This window comes from Gorilla gorilla, chromosome 3 (genome assembly GCF_029281585.2).
Source record: "Gorilla gorilla gorilla isolate KB3781 chromosome 3, NHGRI_mGorGor1-v2.1_pri, whole genome shotgun sequence".
Classification (NCBI taxonomy): Eukaryota; Metazoa; Chordata; class Mammalia; order Primates; family Hominidae; genus Gorilla; species Gorilla gorilla.
The window spans coordinates 161,440,469-161,466,257 of record NC_073227.2 but is presented as its reverse complement, the minus strand read 5'-3'; the positions used below and the strand labels follow the sequence as shown (position 1 = coordinate 161,466,257).

At 40.3% G+C, this 25,789-nt stretch overlaps 1 protein-coding gene across 1 annotated transcript in view; it reads left to right on the top strand.

Annotated features, from left to right (window-relative positions):
• TBC1D9 (TBC1 domain family member 9) overlaps nt 1-25,789 on the top strand; it is a 136,226-nt gene that overhangs the window by 72,860 nt on the left and 37,577 nt on the right. Inside the window, exons 4-11 of the mRNA XM_031010380.3 lie at nt 3,905-4,133; nt 4,545-4,806; nt 6,639-6,846; nt 12,801-13,007; nt 13,923-14,093; nt 14,667-14,817; nt 22,039-22,253; nt 24,440-24,557. Coding sequence (XP_030866240.1) covers nt 3,905-4,133; nt 4,545-4,806; nt 6,639-6,846; nt 12,801-13,007; nt 13,923-14,093; nt 14,667-14,817; nt 22,039-22,253; nt 24,440-24,557 — 1,561 coding nt within the window. The remainder of the gene's footprint in view (nt 1-3,904; nt 4,134-4,544; nt 4,807-6,638; nt 6,847-12,800; nt 13,008-13,922; nt 14,094-14,666; nt 14,818-22,038; nt 22,254-24,439; nt 24,558-25,789) is intronic.

Here is a 25,789-nt window from a genome sequence, read left to right as displayed (position 1 = left end):
TTTCAGCATTTTGGTTGTTTAAATTGTTTTTCAAATATAATAGGTAGAAGTTAAAGCCTTAATGTTTTAGTTTTGTCTTTGGTTATTATGGGGTTGAATATTTTTTCATGTTTGCTAAGTTAAATTTCTCCTTTTTGTAAATTACCTGTCAATATTCTTTTGCATAATTAAATTTATATTGAACATCTGATATAATAGGATTTTCCAAAGTCATGAGAAGCTGTTGCCTAGAACTGGAATGACCTATTTTATATTATATGAAACCTGTAGAAAAACCTGTAGAACCTGGGAAGGAGCTATTCTATCCCTGTATTCCATAATCTAGTCTACCTGGCTAAAAAATTATAGCCAACTAAGAAAGGTTCTACATTCTGGATTATTTCCTTTTTTAGTGTTGAGAAAGTTGGTATTTTAGCCTTATGGAGACTATCAGCCTTACTATTGAAATGAGCTGGCAAAGCCTTGTCTGTTGATACTAGTATATTAGACCCTAGAGTGTTTCTGAGTGACGGTTCTTGACTGTATTTACTCTCATATATAAAAGCATTTTCTCTTTAAAATTTCAATGAGCAGGCCAAGTGCGGTGGCTCACGCCTGTAATCTCAGCACTTTGGGAGGCTGAGGCAGGCAGATCACCTGAGGTCAGGAGTTCGAGACCAGCCTGACCAACATGCAGAAATCAAAAATACAAAAAAATTAGCCAGGCATGGTGGTGCATGCCTGTAATCCCAGCTACTCGGGAAGCTGAGGCAGGAGAATCACTTGAACCCAGGAGGCGGAGGTTGCAGTGAGCTGAGATCGAGCTATTGCACTCCAGCCTGGGCAACAAGAGCAAAACTCCATCTCAAAAATAAATAAATAAATAAATACAGTGAGCACTCTAGAAATGTGGTATTTAATAGATCTTTAGATAGCATAGTTCTGCTCATGGTTTGTTATATGTCACTCATTCTCACATTCTCCTCATTTTGACTTTAGATAAGAGCACTACTACAGTGACCCAGGAGAATAGCATGTTAGCCCACTTGAGGGTCTCCAGGATTCTCTAAGTTGTTAGCCTTTGGTGATTCCCTGGAGGCCCAGCTGCTGCTTTCTGTTAGCAGGTTCTCATTCAGTTATTTTTATGTACTCATTCATTTCTTTAATCTTTCATTCATAGATATTTTTTGATCCTTCTCTAAAGGCACTGACAACTTTGAAATGTCACATAGGCCACAGGTGTATTTGCCAACCGCGAAAGGCATTTTTCATCCCTTTTCCCTTCTGAATTGATTTCTTCTTCCCACCCACGGGTCCTATGCCCTCATGCTGCCTTCAGTTGTCTGAAGTTCTTAAAGTAACACTACCAATGCCTGCTTGTCCCTAGAATAGCCTGGGTCCAAAATTGAGCTCCCTCCTGGCCTTCATTGAGCTTAATGTCTTTGTTCTCTTGGTGGAGTGATATCAGTGGTAAATAGAGGAAAATATCCTTATGTTAGATATTTTTCCAGGGAAGCACATTGCTACTTCTATTGCTATCCATAATGCCCTCCAGTATGACAGAGGAATAGAAGTTAGCAACTTGGTACCTAATTTCTCAGGCATTGCTAACTCCAAAACAATTGTAGATTTAGAAATCTGCAACTCTGGATTATACAATAAAGACTAAGATATGGCCCCTTAAGATATCTTTTAATTTGGAAAAACAACAACATGGATTCATTTAGTAATATTGAACATCTTTTAGGTGCTAGATATTGGTGATTAAAATGTTCGAGACATTCTTTTTATCTTTGGAATTCATATTTAGTGGTAGAAGGACATATAAACATGCTATTTTCTGCCAGCATGTAAATTAAGACAACGTAGATGTGAGAATGCTTAGAACCCATTTGGAATTGGGCTGGTTTCACAGGGAAGGTGGTATTTATGCTGGACCTGGAAAGGATGACTTGGGAAGATTGAGAGCAGATTTTATGGGTTAAGATTCAGTGCAGATTTCTTTTCTCTTTCACTGAGAGCCTGTGGAAGATTTTAAGGCAGGAATACTATAGTCAGATCTCTGTTTCAGAAAGTGGCCATGTGAAGTAAATTGGAGTGTGGAGAGTGTTGTCAGGATGCCATTTGAGAAGCTATTATATAGTAATTCCTGGACTGTGTAGAGGGACTTTGGGATGCTTTTGTTAGAAGAACAGGATGAAGACTTGTCTTGGGGCTGTGCTTGCATCATAAGCCCACCATTTGCTGTTATGATTATTGTCTACATGCTTACTTTTAACTAGAATTGGACAGTGACAGAGATTATAGAAGACTGAAGCCCTTTCTCCTGCCATCCACTCAGCAGCATCACAACTACCGGCAACAGGGTGAAAGGTCTGCAGTGGAAATAAGACTCAGGAAATGATTTCAATACATAATGCAGAGAGAATCAACATTACTTCATGTTGGGGTAAAAGAATGATAGTTGAGAAAAGGCTCACAAGAGACTTTGGGACTTGGTAGGATTCACGAAACAGAACAGTCTGATTCCCGATTTCAGGCATGTAGAATGGGAGGGCCATAGGCAAAAAGGTGGGAAAGTGCAGAAATGACATGTTTAGGCCCCAAGGGTGCCTCAGGCTGGCTGGAGCACAGTTACTAACGGGACATTTGGGTAGGATGTAGTCCAGTGAGAAAAAGTTGCAGCATTGGTTGGATCCAAAAATGTACATGGGTCTAGGCTACTCTGGGCACACTGCCTGTGGGTTACCCTACTTCACAAGGAACAGCCAGTCTGCAATAAAAATAAAAATTAAAACATTAAAACAAACAAAGTGTACATGATCTAGATTTTTGGACTTTATACTGGTGGTGGTTAGAAACCACTAAGTATTTTGGTAAGAATTTTGTGGTCAAATCCATTTTAGGAAGACAAATTTTTAGGGAGCATCAAGGATGCACTAGAAGCTTTAAGAGCCCAAAAAGCAGGAATTCTAGGTATGAGGAGGCAGTTGCAATTTTCTATCCTTGGGCTACAGAGGGCTCAGTCATGTCAATGAGAATCTGAGAAGTTGGCCAAGGCTACACAGATACAGTGATGCGGTGGGAGCACGAATCCAAGACTTGCATGCTCTAAAGGTCATGCATTTTCAGTTCTACCTTGAGATCAGAGAAAATGAAGATGAGGCGGGAGGGATTTGAGGATTACAAAGTCAAAGGTGGAATTCAAGGGAGCATTTTCCATCGAGATATATGTAGAAGCCAATTTTCAGGGAATTACAGAGGAACTGGGTAACAATGAAATGGCTTCTCAAGTTATTATAATGATTGAATGGTAGATTAACCTGGTCACTTGCTATGCAGATGTTTCATTTCCTGTCTAACTGTCCAAAAATCCTGCATCTAATATAATTTTTGCTCTCATATCTACCCCTTTTCTGCTCAGATGATTACTCGTTTTTCCCTGTAGGCTCCGCAGTGTTATTCATGGCCCTGAGACAGGGAGTGTGGAGCTGAGTGTCAGTTAGTGACATGTGTTTGTCTTTCTTTCCTCACTGGCTCATTCATGATGGATTTTTATTAATCTTGGAGAAAGGCAGAAGTTGACTTTTGAGACAATTCTACCATAATAAGCTTAGTAAAAACGCTAGGACTAGCAAAATCTTTGTATCTCTTCATTTGTAAAGTAAAACTATAGGCTTCATTCCTAGTAAACTTAACAAAATAAAATTAGCACCAATAAAAATATAATAAAATCTATATTATGTGAAAATATTTTAGTACACAAATACTACTCATTAATTGGCTTAGAATTTGGGGGTTGCCATTGAAGGGCATTCCTCAATTTATTTTTTAATTCTAGCCTTAGAAATTTTTTCTTCTGGAATATGTACATCTCTAGTCGTATTAATACCAGTTGTGTGCTTTGTGTTTTATTCCTTATTAGGGCATCATTGCAGAATACAACAAAATCAATGATGTAAAGGAAGATGATGACACGGAGAAGTTTAAAGAAGCCATTGTGAAATTTCATAGGCTGTTTGGGATGCCAGAGGAAGAGAAACTCGTCAACTATTACTCTTGCAGCTATTGGAAGGGGAAGGTCCCCCGTCAGGGTTGGATGTACCTCAGCATTAACCACCTTTGCTTTTATTCTTTTCTTATGGGAAGGGAAGGTAAGTCATCTAAAATTTCAGCAGGAAACTTTGGAAAGTCTACTGAGGTTTGCCCTGAACTCATAAACCACATCAAAATATCAGAAATAAATCTATAGTTATAACTAAGTCAATACTAATTTTTTTTTACTACTGAAGTGAATTTAATTATTTTTCAGTTCAAAATGGTCACTAAGTAATAAAGATTCACTAAAGGTGTAATTAATTCAGTAGACATGGATTAAATCTATAATTCTGACCTCAGAATTCACATGGCCCAGATTTACCTCTTAAAATGAACAAGCAAAACAAATATGGTATTATAAACTCAAAGGAGTTCAGTGGGATGGGGGAGTGGGGTTGTGAGACTGCAATATCTTGAAAGCGTTTTCAGGAATCAGATGTTGACCCAGGCTTGTTCCTTATGCTCAGCGAAACTGGTCATCCGGTGGGTAGACATCACTCAGCTCGAGAAGAATGCCACCCTGCTTCTGCCTGATGTGATCAAAGTGAGCACACGGTCCAGTGAGCATTTCTTCTCTGTATTCCTCAACATCAACGAGACCTTCAAGTTAATGGAGCAGCTTGCCAACATAGCCATGAGGCAACTCTTAGACAATGAGGGATTTGAACAAGATCGATCCCTGCCCAAACTCAAAAGGAAATCTCCTAAAAAAGTGTCTGCTCTAAAACGGTGGGTGATAGAGACCTTGTATCTTCCAGACTTTAGAAATGAGAAACTCACTCATTCATTTATTCAGTGTAACCTTTTCTGACCATCTTCAAGGGTTCTGAACACTCTTCTGTGTATAGATACAAAACTAAAAAAGACTAGCTGAGGTGCTACCAGTTCAGAAAGTGAGACAGACATGACCTGCTCCAACACAAGGCAGCAGGCACTCTTCTGGTCCTGTGAACACAGTGCTGTGGGTACACACATGGGGAGTGGTAGCCTCAGCCCAGATGGGGAAGAGTGGGTAAGAAAGGCCTCTCAGTGGAGGCTGCTTTGAGCTGGGCTCTGAAGAGGTGATAGAAGTTACCTGTGCAGGTACATATCCATGCCTGGATATTTCAAGCAGAGGGAAGATGACGATGGGGGAAACACAAGGGAAAACACAGAGAGAAGTAACTTTGTCACATGGCTAGTAGGTGGCAGGGCATGGGATGAGGAGAGGCTGCAGAGAAGCCTCAAAGTCTGAATGTGAGAGCAGAGCTAGAGAGAGGGTGATGGAAAGTTGATGCCCCATGTGCCTGGAATTACCCTTCATCAACACAGGGAATGAGAGAAGGAAGAGCATGTCCAAGGGATACGATAGCTCAGTTTTGATTATGTTGAATTGAGGTGCCTGTAGCTCATCTAAGTAGTGATCAGTCCAGTAAGATATACAAAATTGGAAATCATTGATGTGCATTTGGTAGTTGAAATCTAACCAGAGGTCTTTGTAATTAAGATGTCCTCGGTGATTTGAGACATGTTCAAAAGAGCAGTGTAAGATAGATGCTGCTACTGCAGCGGATCAAATAAAAAATAAAAGACAAGGAAAGGGAACTAGGCAAATACAGACTTCATTTTCAAGAAATTCAGTGGTAAAGGAGGGGAGGATTGCTTTTATTTTTAGAATGAAAAAGATTTGAACATAGTATCAAACGAAGGAGGCAGATGGGAAGAGTATTTTGGTGAGGGTAGGTGTGGAGACAGGAAGGGACATAGAGATAGTTATAAGAAAATTGATCATTTAAAAATTTATATTTTGTAGAGAAAGCATGGAAAGGATGCTTGTGTGTCCTGATATAATACCTCTTCCTTTGGAATGGAGAGGAAGTAAGAGTAGGTGAGGATGGAGGTGACTTTGGAGACAGAAGGGAAGGAATTGGAGGGGGCTTCTGCATCATGGACCTTTGCTCTATGAAGTCAGAGACTAGACCATCAAGAGGCTGATGTCAGGTAGAAGCTTGAGGGGAGAGGTTTAAACAACTGACATGATGAGCAAGAACAAAAAACTCATTAGAGAAAAGATAGTAGTTAACAGAAGGTCAGAAGCCACAGTTGCCCAAGGTGAGTTGTTCCTGTGTCTTTTCCTGCAGTTTTGTTGTCGATTTGGGGTGGACACTGAGGCCCAGTGGATTTATATGGCTGGTTTGCATTCTCATTAGGTCTTAAAAGATAAGGCCCCCCCTAAAGTGGCTTGGATAAGAGTAAATGTAGTGACCTCTTTAGAGTGTATTGCATTTCTTTAGAAAGAGGAGGAGTTTCCTGTTCAGGCTTATTTTTGCTATGATTCTTTAACATTTACAGACATTGATTGTAAGTGACTATGCAAGGGACTGAAATATAGTAAGATAATTTTATTACGCTTTTGGGTCATTAGGTTGGGGTTAACTTCAATATAAAGAAAGCTGAGAAGCGGGGGATGAGTCTAGCAAGATTGAGGAGGGGGAAAATGGGCTGGGTGAACTTCCGCTGCTGCATAATTTAGAAGGTATGGAAACATTTTTCTTATGTGAATTATAATTATTGCTTTCCAGTGATCTTGATGCCAGGGCAAAGAGTGAGAGATACCGTGCACTTTTCCGGCTGCCCAAAGATGAAAAATTAGATGGCCACACAGACTGCACTCTCTGGACTCCATTTAACAAAATGCACATTTTGGGGCAGATGTTTGTGTCCACAAATTACATCTGTTTTACCAGCAAGGAGGAGAACTTATGTAGCCTCATTATCCCGCTCCGTGAGGTAAGTATCTGATAAAAATTGATATTTTAAGTTTCATTTGTAATACTTTTCTGGGTGAACCAGGAATAATTTTTTTACCAACAATTGGCTTTTGAACACAGGTGGATGTTCATGCGTCTTTGGTGGCACCTGCACTCTTTCATTTGTTGTCACAGGTGTGACTCTGGGACCTGTGAGATCTCTTCTTCCAGAAGCTGCATGGGGGTTTTTTAATGTAGGTTTTGTTTTTATTTTATTTTATTAGAGACAGTCTCACTCTGTCACCCAGGCTGGAGTGCAGTGGCATGATCTCAGCTTACTGCAACCTCCACCCTCCAGGTTCAAGCGATTCTCCTGCCTCAGCCTCCTGAGTAGCTGGAATTACAGGCGCCTGCCACCATGCCCAGCTAATTTTTGTATTTTTAGTAGAGATGGAGTTTCACCATGTTGGGCAGACTGGTCTCGAACTCCTGGCCTCAGGTGATCCACCCACCTTGGCCTCCCAAAGTGCTGGGATTACAGACATGAGCCACTGTGCCCGGCCTAAATGTAGGTTTTATTACAATTCAAGCTTAACGAGGCCAGCAATCAGGGGATGAGTGCTATTGAAATAGCTTGTTTTACGCACAGATCCTGAGAGGCAAGGGCATGCCACACGATGTGCTGGGCCACACGCAGAAGCACCATGGTCAGAGGAGGCAGGAGGGAAAGAAAATGTGGGCAAGATCCTTTATGTGATTTCAAGGGAAGAAATGGGCTACGCCGAGTAAACAGGCTTAGGCTTGGATAATTGGAACAATTTTGGTGGGCTGTGGGGCATAGGGGTTGTCCCTAGTTGTCCATGGGTTAAAAAGGGCAAGGAAATAGTAGTCTTGAGTGTGAGCATTCAATAAAGGAAGTGGTTGAGGTGTGGGCTCCAGATTGGTTGATTTGCTTTGAAAGCAATTTTCTAGAAATTGGCTAGCCCTGGGAAGGGTAATCCCTCCAGGGTCAGCAAGGCCCCCAAGATGTCAAAGCATCAAATACAGAAACTAGGAAACGTGTTTATTGTGCCTGGCTCACGGTCTGAGGGCACCCTGGTCTAAAGGAGACAGTCTAGGTTGTGAGTCAGAAAGCCACGTGTTTGTTCGGCTCTGCTCGGCTGATTTCCTGTGTTAGAACCATCATGCTGCTGCTCACAATGGTAGATTCCTGAGTCCATCCCAGATCTTCTGAATCTGTATCTCTGCAAGTTTTAGATCTCTGATTTAATAAATTTACAGGCCAATTCTTATGCACAGTAAAGCCTAAGAAACATTATTATCGTTCTGGGGTGGAGGTGGGTTCCATCCTAACTCCAGGATGATAGCTTACTCTGGTACTTGTCTGGAAGCTTTGCCGTGAGGCTTGGAGTTGACAAAGACCCCAGGTTAGGATGTCAGAGAAAGGGCAATGCAGGGGCCAGCAGCTCTGCAGTTTCTAATCTGACCTCTTCCAACCTACCCTGGTCCTTTCTGGAAGCTAAGGTGGCCAGAGGCTTTGGGTATTTGATGAGGATTGTCCCCTTGCTAACATCCCTTTAGCAAAGGATTCAGGTTTCTCTCTGCCTTCTTTTTCTTTTTCTTTTTTTTTAATTAGGCATAGTTTCTTCTTATTTTCTTGTTTTAAGAGTAATATATCTTTATCCCAGAATTTGTAAAAGTACAGACAAATAAAGAGAAAAGTCCCCCCTAGTTCCACTGTTCAGAGAGGACCACTGTTAACATTCTATTGTACAGCTTTCTAGTTTTTTCTCTGCATTGCTGTGTATGTGTCATTTATATAATTTAGATATAAAACACTTTATAGGGAATTTTTATTTTTACTTATTTCCTTTAACATGGAGTATATCTTAAAGTGTCCTTCAAATCATTAAATATTCTTCTATAGGCCAGATGTGGTGGCTCACATCTGTAATCCCAGAAATTTGGGAAGCCGGGGCAGGAGGACTGCTTGAGGCCAGGAGTTCAAAGACCAGCCTAGGCAACATAGCAAGGCCCCATCTCTATAAAAAATTAAAAATTTAAAAAAATTAGCTGGGGATGGTGATGTGCTCCTGTAGTCCTAGCTACTTGGGAGGCTGAAGTGGGAGGATCACCTGAGCCCAGGAGTTTGAGATCACAGTGAGCTATGATCAAACCACTGCACTCCAGCTTGGGTGACAGAGCAAGACCTTATCTCTAAAAAATAAAAGATTAAAAATATATATATATATATATATATTCTTCTACAATGTAATTTTTTTTTAAGAGATAGGGGCCTTGGTCTATTGCACAGACTAGACATGAGCTCCTAGGCTCAAATGAGCCTCCTGCCTTAGTCCCATGAGTAGCTGAGATTACAGGCATACACCATCACATCCATATCACAATTAAATTTTAAATCCTGCAGTTTATTCCGTAAAGTATATATATAATTTATTCATTCAGTTACCTATGGTTGGACCTTTCCGTTGCTTCTAGTTTTCTCTCAAATATATGTATAATTTTCTTTAAGTTATAAATAGCAAACAGAAGTCGAACTGTGAATCAAAAAGAATGAAAAATGTTAGGCAACTGACAAATCTAGCTCTCCTTGTCATAGGGTCAACTAATTGGAGTTATAACACATTTTGAGGCCAAGATATGTTGTGGGTAAATTCTGACAGGAATAATGTAACAGTTTTACATTTGACTGTGAAATGTATTTTGTAAGTTTTTTCACCAAATTTACCTTCTTAGTAGTTTTTGCTATAGGATGTTACTAAACATAATTTTCTTCACCCAATTCTGAATGTAATTTTCTTCATCAAGTGCTACTCAAATGTAGTAAAGCAGCATTACCTGTACCAGCTAGGGAAACCAATTCTGCGATTCAGAATACCATAAATGTGCTATTTATGACCTGAATGAGTCATCACTCTCAGTTTATCCAGAGGGAAATGAGGAGCAGAGAGGGTCTGGAAGCCGCTATCAAGACATCTGCTGTCCTGCTGGTCCTTCTGGCTTCCCCCTCCCGGGTGTTAGAGCCAGCTAGCTCTGTTTACATTTTAGTGCGATTTAGAGTACACTGTTGAGATCTTGGAGGAATTGAGAGAATGGTGATTAATATTTTCAACCTCTGTTCTGCTTGCTAGTTTTCTCTAGTAGAGCAGAGATAATAATAAATATGACTATATTTCAGGGTAAATCAGAAGAGAGGCAGTCTGCAGAGGTAGCATTTAGAAATCAAGCTTGTTGTGGTTGGAAGGCACAGCTTTAAAGAAGCGCTCAGTGAGATGGCAGTGCCTTTTCTTTGAACTGATGACTCTGTGATGTATTAATGGTAGAGCCCCACCCCAACTAATGGAAGAAGCAAAAGACTTAATGTAATTTTTATTACCTTTAGGTAACGATAATGTCAGAAGAGCAATGGGGGCGCCTCCACCATCCATGTGGGGTCTGAGTGGAGGGTGCCCTCCACGTGAGCTGGGTACCTTTCAGAACTGAGTCAGGCTGCTTGACATCCCTGGGAACATTACATCCTACACGGAATGCCCACTTTTAAGATTGTATAGACCAAGAATTGTTGTTTCACTTAATTTTTTTAAATAAATAAGCTGAAATATTGACTGGAGGTTTTTAACACACATTCTACATATTGACTTAAGGTAGACCCAGTCAACAGATGTTAAGCATTTATCCAGGATCATGTTGCTATAGATTTTGAAGAAATTATTAAGCCAGCAAGAGAAGGAATTTTTTTTTTTTTTGATATGGCGTCTCTCACACAGTCATCCAAGCTGGAGTGCAGTGGCACAGTCTTGGTTCACTGCAGCCTCCTCTTCCACCTCCTGGGATCAAGTGATTGTCCTGCCTCAGCCACCTGAGTAGCTAGAATTACAGGCATGTGCCACCACCCACAGCTAATCTTTGTATTTTTAGTAGAGATGGGGTTTCATCATGTTGGCCAGGCTGGTCTTGAACTCCTGAGCTCAAGTGATCTGACCGCTTAGGCCTCCCAAAGTGCTGGGATTACAGGCGTGAGTCACGTGCCTAGCCTTTTTTTTATTCATAAATTACTTTCCAGTGTTTCATATTAAACACCAAGACTTGATTAAGTTGCAGTCTCTTTTATAACTCAAATTGGTCATGAAAATATGTCTCGTTATATTGTAGCAGACTCTAATGTAATTGTTCTCCTTTCCTGGTGGCAGGGAGCTTATGTGATAGAGTTCTGCTAGAACTCATTTATCAGTGAGAAACATTTTATAAGCCGTCTGAGCATTTATATGTTTTATGTGGGAGCTTTCTTGTTTCTGCATACATGCTCCAGCTAGACGAAGGAATTTTTCACTTTGACTTTATCAAGATCCACATAGCTAACTGCGTTTTAGACACATAATGTAACCTTTCATCTCCTTGGCATTTTCCACTTATCCCAGACACCTCATGACCAAAAGAGCCAGTAAAAATTTTATGTGAGAAAAGGGGCTTTTGTGGATTTTAAAAAATAAGTATTCTTTAATACATGCCTTAAGTGTTATGGGAAAATTCTTTTCAGGAAAAGGAGGTATTTCCCTCTGTTATCCAGCATTTATTGCATTAGAAAGAAAATCCTTATGTACAACTTCAGGTGTCTCAGAAGATTCCTTTAATATATATAAATATATATTTTTAATATTCTATAATGTATGTTTAATATATAATGTATATATGTCATATATTAACACATATATTTAACATAGATATTAAAAGAATCATATATACTCTAACACATATATTCTGAAAACAGCAGTCAGATGCTACACTTTTTCCCTTGATGGACCCCAGGCAGACCTATTTTTTTAGATATGCCAGAGTTTTTAGACAACTTCAATAGGTTACTTAGTCTTCAGTAGGGAAAACATTTCTAAGTTGTGCTTTGAAGGAAATATATTTCACATGAAAATGCTAATGAACAACTTAAAGTTTAACCTGTCTAGACTGCTTGCAGGTAGAAATGAAGAAGGGAAAAAAGATCTTAGCTTTAAGTATATTGTCAGAGCTGCTGCAAATAAACCATTTTTCTAGTGCTTGCCTTGAGATTTGTTTTGTAATGTGCTAAAGAGAAAAGTTTTAATGCGTTTATCCTAGTTTCTAGTTGATGAAAATCCTATTATAAATCACCCGTATATGTCTTCAGTTTAGAGCTAAATTTCCCCAATGTGGTAGGCTTCGACACACACACATGCGCATGCGCGCACACACACACGGTCTGGTAGTTCAGATAATGTTGCAATTAAGCTGTTTACATTCTTTACATGTCTGTTCAGAATAGAACCTTTAAAACTTTGCAGTGGTAGAAGGTGAAGGATGAAAAGCCCTGGAGTCTAAATGAAACATTTGAAGGATTGGTGGTGTTTTGAAAACCATTCCAACATTAAGCTTGGTAAAAGGAACCAGTATCATGGGTTGTTTTCTGTCTCTTATGGCTGATGAAGCAGCGAGGAGCCCTCTCTCTTATAGCTCCATGAAATTTTAATGAAAATCAAATAATTCCTTTATAGCAAAGTTTCTCAACCTTGGAGCTATTGACATTTTGGGACAGGCTTTCGTTGTGGTGGAGTGGGATGGCAGGGGCTGTCCTGTGTGTCGTAGGAAGTTTAGCAGCATCCCTGGACTCTGCTAGCAGATGCCAGTAGTATCCCTCCACTTGTGACAACCCAAAATGCCTCCAGATGTTGCCAGATGTCTCCTGAGAGGAAAAAAGTCCCATTTTGAACCACTGATTTGGAAAAACCAGCAAGACGGTTCCAGTTTCTAGTATAAGCTCCAGTTTGATTGTTTTGAGCTGTTTTATTTTACTGGAACAGAGTCAAAGAGTCTCAGTTTTGCCTCAATAAAATATAGGTGGTTCCTATAGAATAATGAAAGTGCCGCCTTCCTCCTTTAGTGCTGCTTATAGGCTATTGGGTAATTCTTGGAAAATAATGCTCTTTGTTTCCCACTTCTTTTCAGGTGACAATTGTGGAAAAGGCAGACAGCTCCAGTGTGCTCCCCAGTCCCTTATCCATCAGCACCCGAAACAGGATGACCTTCCTATTTGCCAACTTGAAAGATAGAGACTTTCTAGTGCAGAGGATCTCGGATTTCCTGCAACAGACTACTTCCAAAATATATTCTGACAAGGAGTTTGCAGGAAGTTACAACAGTTCAGATGATGAGGTCTGTGGGAGACACCTGAAAGTATTTTTGGTTTATCCTGTTCCTGTGCCCAAGTGTGTTCAGTTCCTTGCCCATTTTGTTTGATCTTCAAGCTTTGCTTCTGACGCCCAAAGCAATATCTCAGCAATATCTCATTTAAATCTCAAGGACTTTGTATTTGGGGTCATAGATTTAGAAGGAACCTTATAGATCACCTGGAATAACACTTTTATTTTATAGTTGAAGAAATTCTTAAGTAATCTGTTCTAGTTACATAGCCAGTGACTCGGGTCCATATAGTGACATTGTTGAGAATGGTACAGAGGTCACTAAATAAAGTCTCAAACCTGAAAACAAATCATTATGATGATTTTTATTATGATAGAATACATATTGGGTCCCTGTGGAATTCTTCCCTGGACCAACATTCAGGAACACTGGAGGCCTGAAAAGATAGGTGACTAGCTGAATGGTTAGAGGAAGTTACTGGCAGATAAAACATGTTTCGAAGGTGGTAAGCTCACACATAACATCCCTGTCTCCGTTCACCTGCTCCAAGCTTATGTGGACATTTTTGAGGCACCAGAAACTCAATGGGGTGATGAGGCAGCCATAGCTGCTGATTCAACCATGACATGCTTTGCATACATGCAAATCAGAGAAACAAATGGCCAAGCACTTTGTTGCAAATATATATCTAAAACATGAAGATTCAGAAACCTGTTGTGAGCATTGAAGTGCTGCGGCCTGGGACCCAGCCACCTGTCTAATCCCTGCCAAAATGATGGCTTGCTGCTTTTCTCGTGTTTCTTCGCATAGCAAGAAACACCATGTGAAAAAAATGATGTAGCTTTTGATAACCATACAGAAGACACTGAAGAAGTAGGTTCTATTGCCCGTGTTCTCCCAATGTCTTGTTCCTCTCTGTATTGACAGGTGTACTCTCGACCCAGCAGCCTCGTCTCCTCCAGCCCCCAGAGAAGCACGAGCTCTGATGCTGATGGAGAGCGCCAGTTTAACCTAAATGGCAACAGCGTCCCGACAGCCACACAGACCCTGATGACCATGTATCGGCGGCGGTCTCCCGAGGAGTTCAACCCGAAATTGGTGAGTGCCTCTCACTTTTCCCTGAAACTTTGTAGATTTGAACAATGCCATTAACAATATTTTTTACTATAAGTACATTCGCACATGCCTATGTAAATGGAGATTTTCCTATAAGTTAAGCAGATTTTTGTCTAAATATGTTATAACTTTCACAGTGGCTTCATGGAAGGAGATGAGTTATAGAGGGTACAGGTGACAGGTGACTTCTTTTGGTCTTGTTTTGTTTTTAACTCTTGCTTAAGTTAAACCAACAAATAAATACCTGATTTCTCAGCCCATATTTAAACATCATTAACTTTCTTTCACTTGGGGGTGTAGACATAAAACCATAAATACAATCTCAGGTAAGTAGGATTCTGACTCTGGACCCAAAAGCTTCATGGCAGAGCTGTAGGCCATGATAGATGTATAAAACTAGAGAAGAACTCCAGAAAATCTGAGTTCCTTTTTCTCATGACTTCTTTCTGGAATTGTCACTCCGTTCAGCAGGGAACATGTTCTGACCTTCCATCACTCTTCTCTTACCATCCTCAGGGTACTTTGGATGTCATAATGTTTCATTATCCCTTTCAGGCCAAGGAGTTTCTGAAAGAGCAAGCCTGGAAGATTCACTTTGCTGAGTACGGGCAAGGGATCTGCATGTACCGCACAGAGAAAACGCGGGAGCTGGTGTTGAAGGGCATCCCGGAGAGCATGCGTGGGGAGCTCTGGCTGCTGCTGTCAGGTACCGCCGCTGGGCTGGGAATGCTGGCACCAACGTCTGTGGGACTCCACACCAGGGCCTCCCTGTGCCTTCAGTCATGCCTCAGGGGTTCTTTCAAATATGCATCCCCCAGTTGAAAGCTACATCATGTTTCCTCACCAGAGTATTGAAGTCCCTCAATTATTGTTCCCTTTGTAAAACTATAGGACCCATAGGAAGCAGACCAAATGTTGAATCCACCATCCTTCGAGTCTTTATAAATACTTCCATTTCTTCAGTCAGGCTATTTAGGAATAAAAGAGAACCTGAAGTAAAAGAACAGAATACTTTGTGACTTCAGTAGTTCTTTTTTCCTTGCCCAGCTACGTCAACTTCATTGAGAATGTTTAAGTGTGACACTTCCTCAGAGCAGTCATCGGGTGGGGAATTGGGAGGAAAGAAATAAGAGGAATAAAAAGGCCCAGGTGTTTGATTTTTGCCACCTCCTGAAGTCTTTGGTCATCATTGGAACTATAAAGATGAGGCCAGAGTCTGCACTGGAAATAAAAGCTTACTCAGATCATACCTTGTACTTCAAGCCAGAGATGCCAGGAAGGACAGAAGGGGACACTTCTATGAACCAGTGGTGAAGAGGCATCCATCTTTACTGGTCCACAGACCTGGCTCTTGTGCCTGTCCATCATTCTGTGACATCAGATCTTTGAGCCCTGCTACAGAAACCAGAGATCCTTCAGGCTAAGCTCACACTGCTTCCTCCCATCTGAAAGCACTGAGTGTATCCCAGGGATCTTTAATATCTCAGACATCAGAGCACTCCTTAGTTTCACCAACTTTACTTTCACATGTAAATCAGTTGCTCTATCTGGATTGAAGCCTGAAATATAATCATTCTAAATAGGCTTATGTGAATATTTTTATTTGAACCTAAGATGGTCTGACACAAATGCTACTATTAAAAGCTTTTATTCTTAAAAAGTGATACTAAAATTAATAATTACCAGACTCACAGGAAAGCCTTTAAAAAAACCTATAGCTCTTTGTAAAAGTAGATGTAAATGCCCATAATGAGATGTATAAATGTCTCAGAAATAGGGACGTATAATCCTGAAAAATAATTGGTTTTGTCTATTTCATGTAAAACTAGTTTGTTCTATATTTATTTAATACATGTCTTATTTTTCATTTTTCTTTCCTTCTTTCTTTTTGTAGAGATAGGTGTCTTGCTGTGTTGCCCAGGATGGTCTCAAACTTGTAGGCTCAATCAATCCTCCTACCTCAGCCTCCCAGGTGCTGGGATGATAGTCATGAGCCACTGTGCCTGGCCTCATTTTCCCTAAGTGGACCAGCCATAGCTCCTCATTTAGAAACCTAAATTTGAGTCAACTCATCTCTAATTATAATTCAAACCCAAGAAGATCATTACCATCCAGTCTTTTCTTGTCTTCCCTGTGTTTAGTGAACTAGTCACCTTGACAACCAGATTCAGATCACTGACAGAGTAAACAGAGTTCCATTTTCATCCTCCTTGTTCAAATTAAAAGTTATTTATAGCTGCATTTTAAGTGAAAATGAAACTCAAAACCAGTACCAGGAAACTAGTGTATACAACAATAGTACACAGCCCTATCTCAGAGACAATGTTGAGAGTTAGACCCAGTGTTTCCTTTAACGGCAGATGGACCATGTGAGACCGCAGGGTGGTCTCCACACGGCCCTCTGTTGGGGTGATAACTGAGCCCGTATTTCCACATCCAGGAATGGGGTTCGCCTGAAGGCCAGCCTATCATGAAGAGAGCACAGCTCCAGGCCAGAGCCCAACTTGGGTCTGACCTGCTTCCTATGACCCTTACGGTGACGGCATCATGACCTGAACTCTGTACCCGCTGAAATGAAATGCAGGTCAGATGACAAGAAATCACAGTACGTCTCCCACATCAACAGAGCAAAAGCCAGCGTTATGTCCCTGTCAGCTGGGTTGGCTTTTCCAGGGCCAGCGTGAGTGACGAGGCCAGCTCTCTCAGTGACCATCAGAGACAAGGCCTTGGCCAGTCCAGGGGTCTTGGGGCTCCACTTTTCTGAATTATGAAATGTTGAGTGTTTACCCTGTCAATATATATATCATTTATATATTTTTTGTGATATCTTTATTGAGATATAATTCACAACTTTCTAGTTAAGGTATACAATTCAGTGGTTTTTTTTCTTTTAGTATATTCACAGAATTGTGCAATGATCACAATTATAGAACATTTTTCATCCCCCCAAAACACCCCATACCTTTTATCCATTTGGAAAATAGATATAGGCCGGGCGCGGTGGCTCACGTCTGTAATCCCAGCACTTTGGGAGGCCGAGGTGGGCGGATCACGAGGTCAGGAGATCGAGACCATCCTGGCTAACAAGGTGAAACCCTGTCTCTACTAAAAAAATACAAAAAATTAGACGGGCACGGTGGCGGGCGCCTGTAGTCCCAGCTACTCGGGAGACTGAGGCAGGAGAATGGCGTGAACCCGGGAGGCGGAGCTTGCAGTGAGCCGAGATAGCGCCACTGCACTCCGGCCTGGGCGAAAGAGCGAGATTCTGTCTCAAAAAAAAGGAAAATAAATATAAACTGTTTGGAAATACAGACTGGTAGTTCCGTTCCCCTCAAGCCCCCTCCCAGCCCCAGGCAACCACCAGACTGCTTTCTGTTGCTAGACATTTTGTATAAATGGAAGCATACAATATGTAGGTTTTTGTGACTGGCTTCTTTCACATAGCATACTGTGTTCAAGGTTCCACCATATGGTAGCATGTATCAGCATTTCATTCCTTTTTATGGCCAAATATTATATCATTGTATGGACATACTATACTCTGTTCATTCATTTTTCAGTTGATAAACATTTAGGTTGTTTCTACTTTTTGGTTCCTATGAATAATACTGCTATGAATGTTCATCTACATGTTTTTGTGTGGGCTGGGCACAGTGGCTCATGCCTGTAATCCCAGCACTTTGGGAGGCCAAGGAGGGAGGATCGCTTGAGCCCAGGACTTTGACACCAACCCAGGCAACATAGTGAGACCCCATCTCTACAAAAAAAAAATTTTTTTTTTAACTAGCTGGGTGTGGTGGCACGCACATGTAGTCCCAGCTACTCAAGAATCTGAGATGGGAGGATTGCTTGAGTCTGGGAGGTTGAGGCTGCAGTGAGCTGTGATCAGACCTCTACACCTCAGCTTGGGTGACTCAGCAAGACCCTCTCTCAAAAAATAAAATACAGATTTAAAATTTAGAAAATTCAAAAGTTTAAAATTTTTTTAAATACAGGTTTTTGTATGGACACCTGCTTCTATTTCTCTTGAATGTATGAATGAAGTGGAATTTCTGGTTCGTGTGGTAACTCTATGTTTAACCTTTTAAAGGTTAAACATTATTTTGATTTGCATTCTCCTGAAGGATAATGATGTTGAGCATTTTTTCATGCACTTACCACTTCTATATCTTCTTTGTAGAAATATGTACTCAGATCCTTTGCCTGCTCTTGATTGGGTTATCTTTTAATTATTGAGTTGTAAAAGTTTTTAAACATATTTGAGATACAAGTTCATTATCAGATTTTTCCTAAAAATGCTCCCATTCTGTGCATTGTCTTTTCACTGTCTTGATGGTATCCTTCGAAGCACAAAAAAATTTAATTTTAATGAAATACAATTTGTCTATTTTTTCGTTTGTCACTCTGCTCTCATGACATGAAGATTTACACTACTATGCTTTCTTCTAAGAGTTTGTAGTTTTAGCTTTTATAGATAGGTCATTTTGAGTTAATTTTTTTTTTTTTTCTGGAGACTGAGTCTCACTCTGTCGCCCAGGCTGGAGTGCAATGGCATGATCTTGGCTCACTGAAACCTCCACCTCCTGGGTTCAAGTGATTCTTCTGCCTCAGCTTCCTGAGTAGCTGGGATTACAGGTGTGCATCACCACACCTGGCTAATTTTTGTATTTTTATTGGAGACGGGGTTTCACCATGTTCATCAGGCTGGTCTCAAACTCCTGACCTTGTCGTGGTACACCCACCTTGGCCTGTCAAAGTGTTGAGATTACAGGCGTGAGCCACTGCAGCCGGCCTTGAGTTAATTTTTTATGTGGTGTGAGATGAAGGTGACCGTCTAATTCATTCTTTTCCATATGGATATCTAGTTGTCCCAGCACCATTTGTTGAAAATACTATTCTTTCCCCCATTGAATTGTCTTAGCACCCTTGTTAAAAATTAATAGACCTTAAATGTTAGGATTTATTTCTGGACTCTTAAATCTAGTCCATTGATCTGTATGTCTATCTTTATGCCAGTACTGCACTGTCTTGCTTACTGTAGCTTTGCAGTAAGTTTTAAAATTGGGAAGTGTGAGTCCTCCAATTTTCTTGTCCTTTTTTGAGTCTCTTGAAGTTGCATATGAATTTTAGGACCAGCTAGCCAATTTTTGCAAAAGGGACAGATGGGATTTTGATAGGTATTGTGTTGAATCTGTAGATCAATTTGGGAGTTTTTCTATCTTAACAACATTAAGTCTTCCAACCCATAAACACAGGATGTCTTTTATTTAAGTCTTTGTCAATTTCTTTTAGCAATATTTTGTAGCTTGCAGTGTGCAACTCTTACATGTGTTTTGTTATATTTATTCCGAAATATTTTATTCTTTTTGATGCTATGGTAAAGGGAATTATTTTCTTACTTTCATTTTCAGATTATTCATTGCTAGCCTATAGATTTTGTGTATTGATCTTGTATCCTGCAGCCTTCATGAACTCATTCATGCATTGTTGAGGTATAATTGACAAATAAAAATTATATATATTTAAGGTGTATTAATTTGATGATTTCATATACATTGTGAAATGATTACTATAATTGAGCTAGTTTACCATATCTATTACCTCACATTGTTCCCATGATTTTTTCTTTTTGTCTTTTTTTCTTGTTTTTTTTTTTTTTTTTTTTTTTGGTGGGGAGAGTTTGGTGAGAGAACACTTAAGATCTACCCTCTTAGCAAATTTCAAGTATACAATACAGTATTACATTAGATCTTCAGAACATTTTCATTTCTTATAACTGAAGCTCTATACTCTTTGACCAACATCTCTCCATTTTTCCCCTTCCTTAGCTCCTGGTAATCACCATTCTACTCTCTGTTTCTATGAGTTTGACAATATTAGATTCCACATACAACTGAGAACATGTATTACTTGTCTTTCTGTGCCTGGCTTATTTCACTTAGCATAATGTCTTCTGGGTTCAACCATGTTATCAAAAATGATAGGACTTCCCCTCTTATAGGCCAAATATAGTATCCCATTTTGTATATATGCCCCATTTTCTTTATGCATTCATCTCTTAATGGGTATTTAGATTGTTTCTATATCTTGGCTATTGTGAAAATGCTGCAATAAACATAGGAGTGCAGATATTTCTTCAGGATACTGATTTCACTTCTTTTGGATATATGCTTAGAGTGGGATTACTGGATCATAAGGTAGCTCTATTTTTAGTTTAAGGAATCTCTATACTGTTTTCTATAATGGCTGTAGCAATTTACATTCCCACCAACAGTGTACAAGGGTTCCCTTTTCTCCACATCCTTGCTGACACTTGTTATCTTTTGTCTTTTTTATCATAGCCATTCTGACAGGTATGAGGTGGTATTTCATTGTAGTTTTGATTTGCATTTCCCTGATAATTAGTGATGTTGAGCACCTTTAAATACGCCTGTTGGTGATTTGTATACCTTCTTCTGAGAACTGTCTGTTCATTTCCTTTGCCCATTTTAAAATCAGGTTGTTTGGTTTAGGCTATTGAGTTCTGTGAGTTCATTATATATTTTGTATATTGACCCCTTATCAGACATATGGTTTGCAGATATTTTCTTCCATTAAGTTGCTTTTTGATTGCTTCCTTTGCTGTGCAGAGCTTTTTAGTTTGATGCCATCCCACTTGTCTGATTTTTGCTTTTGCTGCCCGTGCTATTGGTGTCACCTCCAGAAAATAATTGCCATATCAGTGTCAAGAAGCATTTTCTTTCTATATTTTCTTCTACTAGTTTTATGGTTTCAGGAATTGTGTTAAAACTTTAATCCATTTTGCATTAATTTTGGTACATGGTATAAAAAAAGGGTTCATTTTCATTCTTCTGCATGTGAATATTCAGTCTTCCCAACAGGAATGTAATTAAAATTTAGATTGAGAGGTAGATACTTGCATATAGGGTTTTTCTGTCTTGAAGAATCCTAAACTGTAAGTATCTCAAATGGATGATTCTCAGTATAACCCTCCATCCCCATCCCCAACACCTGAGGAACTTCCGTCAACAATGATGACTCACCACTGCTAGGAATACTCTTACCACTCTGCAATTTGAAAAACTCCACCAAGTATCTCCACCTTCTCCTCAATATGGCTATTAAACCCTTCAGAGCTAACACGTTAGCAGGCAGTTTTCAGACTTATTTTGAGAGACAGAACCTCCTTTTTCAAGTGAAATCTTAATGAAACCACAATAAAATAAAGTAAAGCGGGCCGGGCGCGGTGGCTCACGCCTGTAATCCCAACACTTTGGGAGGCCGAGGTGGGCGGATCACGAGGTCAGGAGATCGAGACCACGGTGAAACCCCATCTCTACTAAAAATACAAAAAATTAGCCGGGCGCAGTGGCGGGCGCCTGTAGTCCCAGCTACTCGGGAGGCTGAGGCAGGAGAATGGCGTGAACCCGGGAGGCGGAGCTTGCAGTGAGCCGAGATTGCACCACTGCACTCCAGCCTGGGCGACAGAGCGAGACTCCGTCTCAAAAAAAAAAATAAAAAATAAAAAAAAAAAAAATAAAGTAAAGCTGCCGGGGTTGAAGAGAGTGATGAGAAGGTGAAGCCTCAGCCTGGCTTGTTATGATGACCTCCCCACCTGTGCTCCTAAGCAGCCCTTCAGGACTGTCTGTGGGAGTTCCTCAGAGCATGGTTTTGTAGCTTGGGAACCTCTACCTTAGGAAAGTTTTTAAGTAGCCAGCCTACTATGGAGCCGAAAGAGGGAAGGAGGCCACAGGCAAATTCACCAGTCTAGCCACGATTGCAACATACCACATCTGTGATTTCACCTTCTCTTTCAAGTTTCCTTTGAGAGGTAGGAAAATAAAGCGGTTCAATCATAAGCTGTAGTTGCAAACCAAAAGGCAGAGCTCTCACGTTTTTGATATTGTATCTGTTGGATATATCTCAGGTGCCATCAATGAGAAGGCCACACATCCTGGGTACTATGAAGACCTAGTGGAGAAGTCCATGGGGAAGTATAATCTCGCCACGGAGGAGATTGAGAGGGATTTACACCGCTCCCTTCCAGAACACCCAGCTTTTCAGAATGAAATGGGCATTGCTGCACTAAGGAGAGTCTTAACAGCTTATGCTTTTCGAAATCCCAACATAGGGTATTGCCAGGTAAATGTCACAGGTGGTTTTTGCTAAAAAAATAAAATAAAATTTCTATTCATTTGGCAGCAAATAGTGGGAAGGAAGGTTTATGGTTAACAGAACTATCACTTTACCAGGGCCTCTCAACCTTGGCACTGTTGACACTCTGGACTGTTAACTCTTTGTTGTGTGGGCTGTTCTATGCTTTGTAGAATGTTTAATAACATCCCTGGCCCCTACCACAAGATGCTGGTAGAAAATCCCCAGTTGTAACAACCAAAAATGTCTCTAGATATTGCCAGATGTCTGAGAGGCAGAATCATCCTGGGTTGAGAACCACTGCACTGAGTGGAGGAGACCTTCCTGGATTCACCATTGTCTAGCTAGGTGACCTGGAGAAGATCCTTCTGATCACTGTCTGCCTCAACCTTCATCCCACCCTGGAGTAAGAGAGAGCATCCTCAGCACCGGGCCTGTCACTGTGGTTCGCCACAGTGTTGCTACTTTGCATCCTCTTAAGTAATAATGTCCTTGAATAGAGCTTTTATATGCTAGGGTTATGTCTTAATACACATTAAAATAAGTGCTTAACTTAGTATTAAGAAAAATTGCCTACATACCAACAAAAGTCATCTCTTGTACTGGTATAGATGCCAAAATTTGGGAAGCTCCAAAATAACGTGACCTTAGAATCAAAGGCTATATCGGCCAGGTGCGGTGGCTCACGCCCGTAATCCCAACACTTTGGGAAGCCGAGGCCGGAGGATCACGAGGTCAGGAGATCGAGACCATCCTGGCTAACACGGTGAAACACCGTCTCTACTAAAAATACAAAAAATTAGCCGGGCGTGGTGGCAGGTGCCTGTAGTCCCAGCTACTCGGGAGGCTGAGGCAGGAGAATGGCCTGAACCTGGGAGGTAGAGCTTGCAATGAGCCGAGATCATACCACTGCACTCCAGCCTGGGCGACAGAGCAAGACTCCGTCTCAAGTTAAAAAAAAAAAAAAAGAATCAAAGGCTATATCATCGTAGAGGCCTTCCCTGACCATCCAGCAAAAGCTAAAAGAGGCTGAACTCCTACTTCAACACACAAGTGCACGTACATGCACACGTTAGTCTCCCTCTACTGCATTATTTTACCTCTTTATAACTTTCAATTTAAATAACCCCCCACATAGACTAGTTAACCTTTTCATCTTTGTTTTATCTAACACTAGCATTTAGGACCTGCAAGATATCACCACTGTGTCCCCCATCCTCCAATACCTAGTCCAGAGCCTGTTATAAGGTAGACCCCTAAAAAAACCTATCTCCGCTGAATGACTAAGGAACTGGCAGGGACCATCATCATGTACTAGGATCAGCAGGTTAATTCTCAAGTAGAATTTCCATGATGATGTCACTTGGGAACATAATGAGTAAGACTTACAAGAAAGAGCCTATTAAACCAAAATACCTTTTTTGAAATTGTATTGTAGAAGCCTGATGAACAGACCGGTTTCTGGGAGATCAAAAGAAGTACAGGAGGTAGTTGGCCTCTAATATGATAAAGTTCATATTTACCTTTTGATCTTCCTCTTTTTAATTAAGAAGCCTATTAAACTAGTTGAGTCTAGAGTGGTTATGAGGTATCTGATAATATCTTTTAATAAAGTACAGTTACTTTAGAATTTAAATCACTCTTAGTTATCACTACCATCTCTCTCCGTATGGAAATGTTGGGTGAGGACTCCAAGTCTGAAAGGTTTCGTTGTTCTCTGAGGAGAGCCTGGAGCCATGTGTACCTGATTATAGAAACCATTATGGAAAGTTAGAAAGGAAATGTTTACCTCACTGAATTAAGGATTAAGAACATTGAGAGATTTTAGCAGGTTAAAAGCTTTGTGAAATAGCCTTTGGGCAAATTTTTGGAATAGGGGTTTGCCAGCATGAGTTCGGGGCTCTGTCTGGTGAATATTGGTGTTAAGGAAGACCCTGCACACTTACTGGTTCAAGGACTCGGGTTTTTATGTTTTTACAGGGTCATAAAACAAAACTCAGAAGAATGTATGACAGAGACTATGTGTAAAGCCTCCAAAGCCTAAACATGTTTATCTCGCCTTTCACAGGAAAGGTTTGCCAGCTCTTGTGAGAATAACTGAGTAATTTTAATATGCTAACAGAATTGCTTATATTTTCAACTGTATTTGATGACATCCTCTTTCACTTTTTTAGGCCATGAATATTGTCACTTCAGTGCTGCTGCTTTATGCCAAAGAGGAGGAAGCTTTCTGGCTGCTTGTGGCTTTGTGTGAGCGCATGCTCCCAGATTACTACAACACCAGAGTTGTGGGTAAGTGGAGATGCATTTAACATTTCAACCTATGTCTCGTCAAGAAGATGCTTTTAGAGAGGTGCCAGCCAGAACACTATTTCTGGTCACCATAAGCCAAAAGAGTTTCAGACTACTCCAGTTTTTCAAAATGGAAATGAGAGAGGTTGAATAAATATAGATTGTATACAAAGGAGCCCCGTGGAGTTTAAGGGACTATACACATATGCCTGCTCCAGAAATTATTTTAGAAAATATTTCATGTGTGTGTGTCACTCTGACATGTGAGAGCTACACCAGGTATGTGCACCATTAACACAAAGAGATTTGATAAAAAAAATTAATAAAGAGGATGGGAACCTATGAAATACAGAGGTGCTGCCAAAAAAAGGCTATCTGGGGTGGAAAAAATAGAATATAGAGGTTTATTGAAAGCTAGGTTTCTAAGGTATTTTTCAGGACTGGTTTTATTGCAAAGCAAACACCTGTTTTGAGGATTTAAATTACTGCTGTTACTCCTTGTAATTCTCTCAAATATCAGTGATTCATTTTAGCAGGACAAGCTTTTCATTGCTAGGGTTGTACAGTATATTGTTTATGCTTCTCACTTGTGTTCTTTCTATATTTCTAAACATTTGCACATGAATTTGATATTGAAAATATTATCAAAAATGTCCTTACGTTGATCATGAATGTGTACAACAGGAATGCTTTTAAGTTTTTTTTAAAAAGTAATTGTTTTAAAAAATGATTAATATGTGGGCACCATGCATCCAGAAGTGTGATTTTTTTTTTTTTTTGAGACCATCTCACTCTGTCGCCCAGGTTGGAGTACAGTGGCGTGAATTTGCCTCACTACAACCTCCGCCTCCCAGGTTCAAGTGATTCTCCTGCCTCAGTCTTTGAGTAGCTGGGACTATACAGACTCCCACCACCATGCCTGGCTAATTTTTGTATTTTCAGTAGAGATAGGGTTTTACCATGTTAGCCAGGCTGGTCTCGAACTCCTGACCTCAGGTGATCTGCCTGCCTCAGCCTCCCAAAGTGCTGGGATTATTATTATTTGTTTTAATTAATAAGAGTTTGCCAGCTAAGCTGCTTAGATGTACATTTGGAACTGTAGTCATGTGTTGATGTTCTGGCTGAGGAAGGACTGCATATACAACAGATGTCCCATTCGATTATAATACTGTATATTTACTGTATCATTTCTATGTTTTGATACACAACTGTTTACCATTATGTTATAGTTG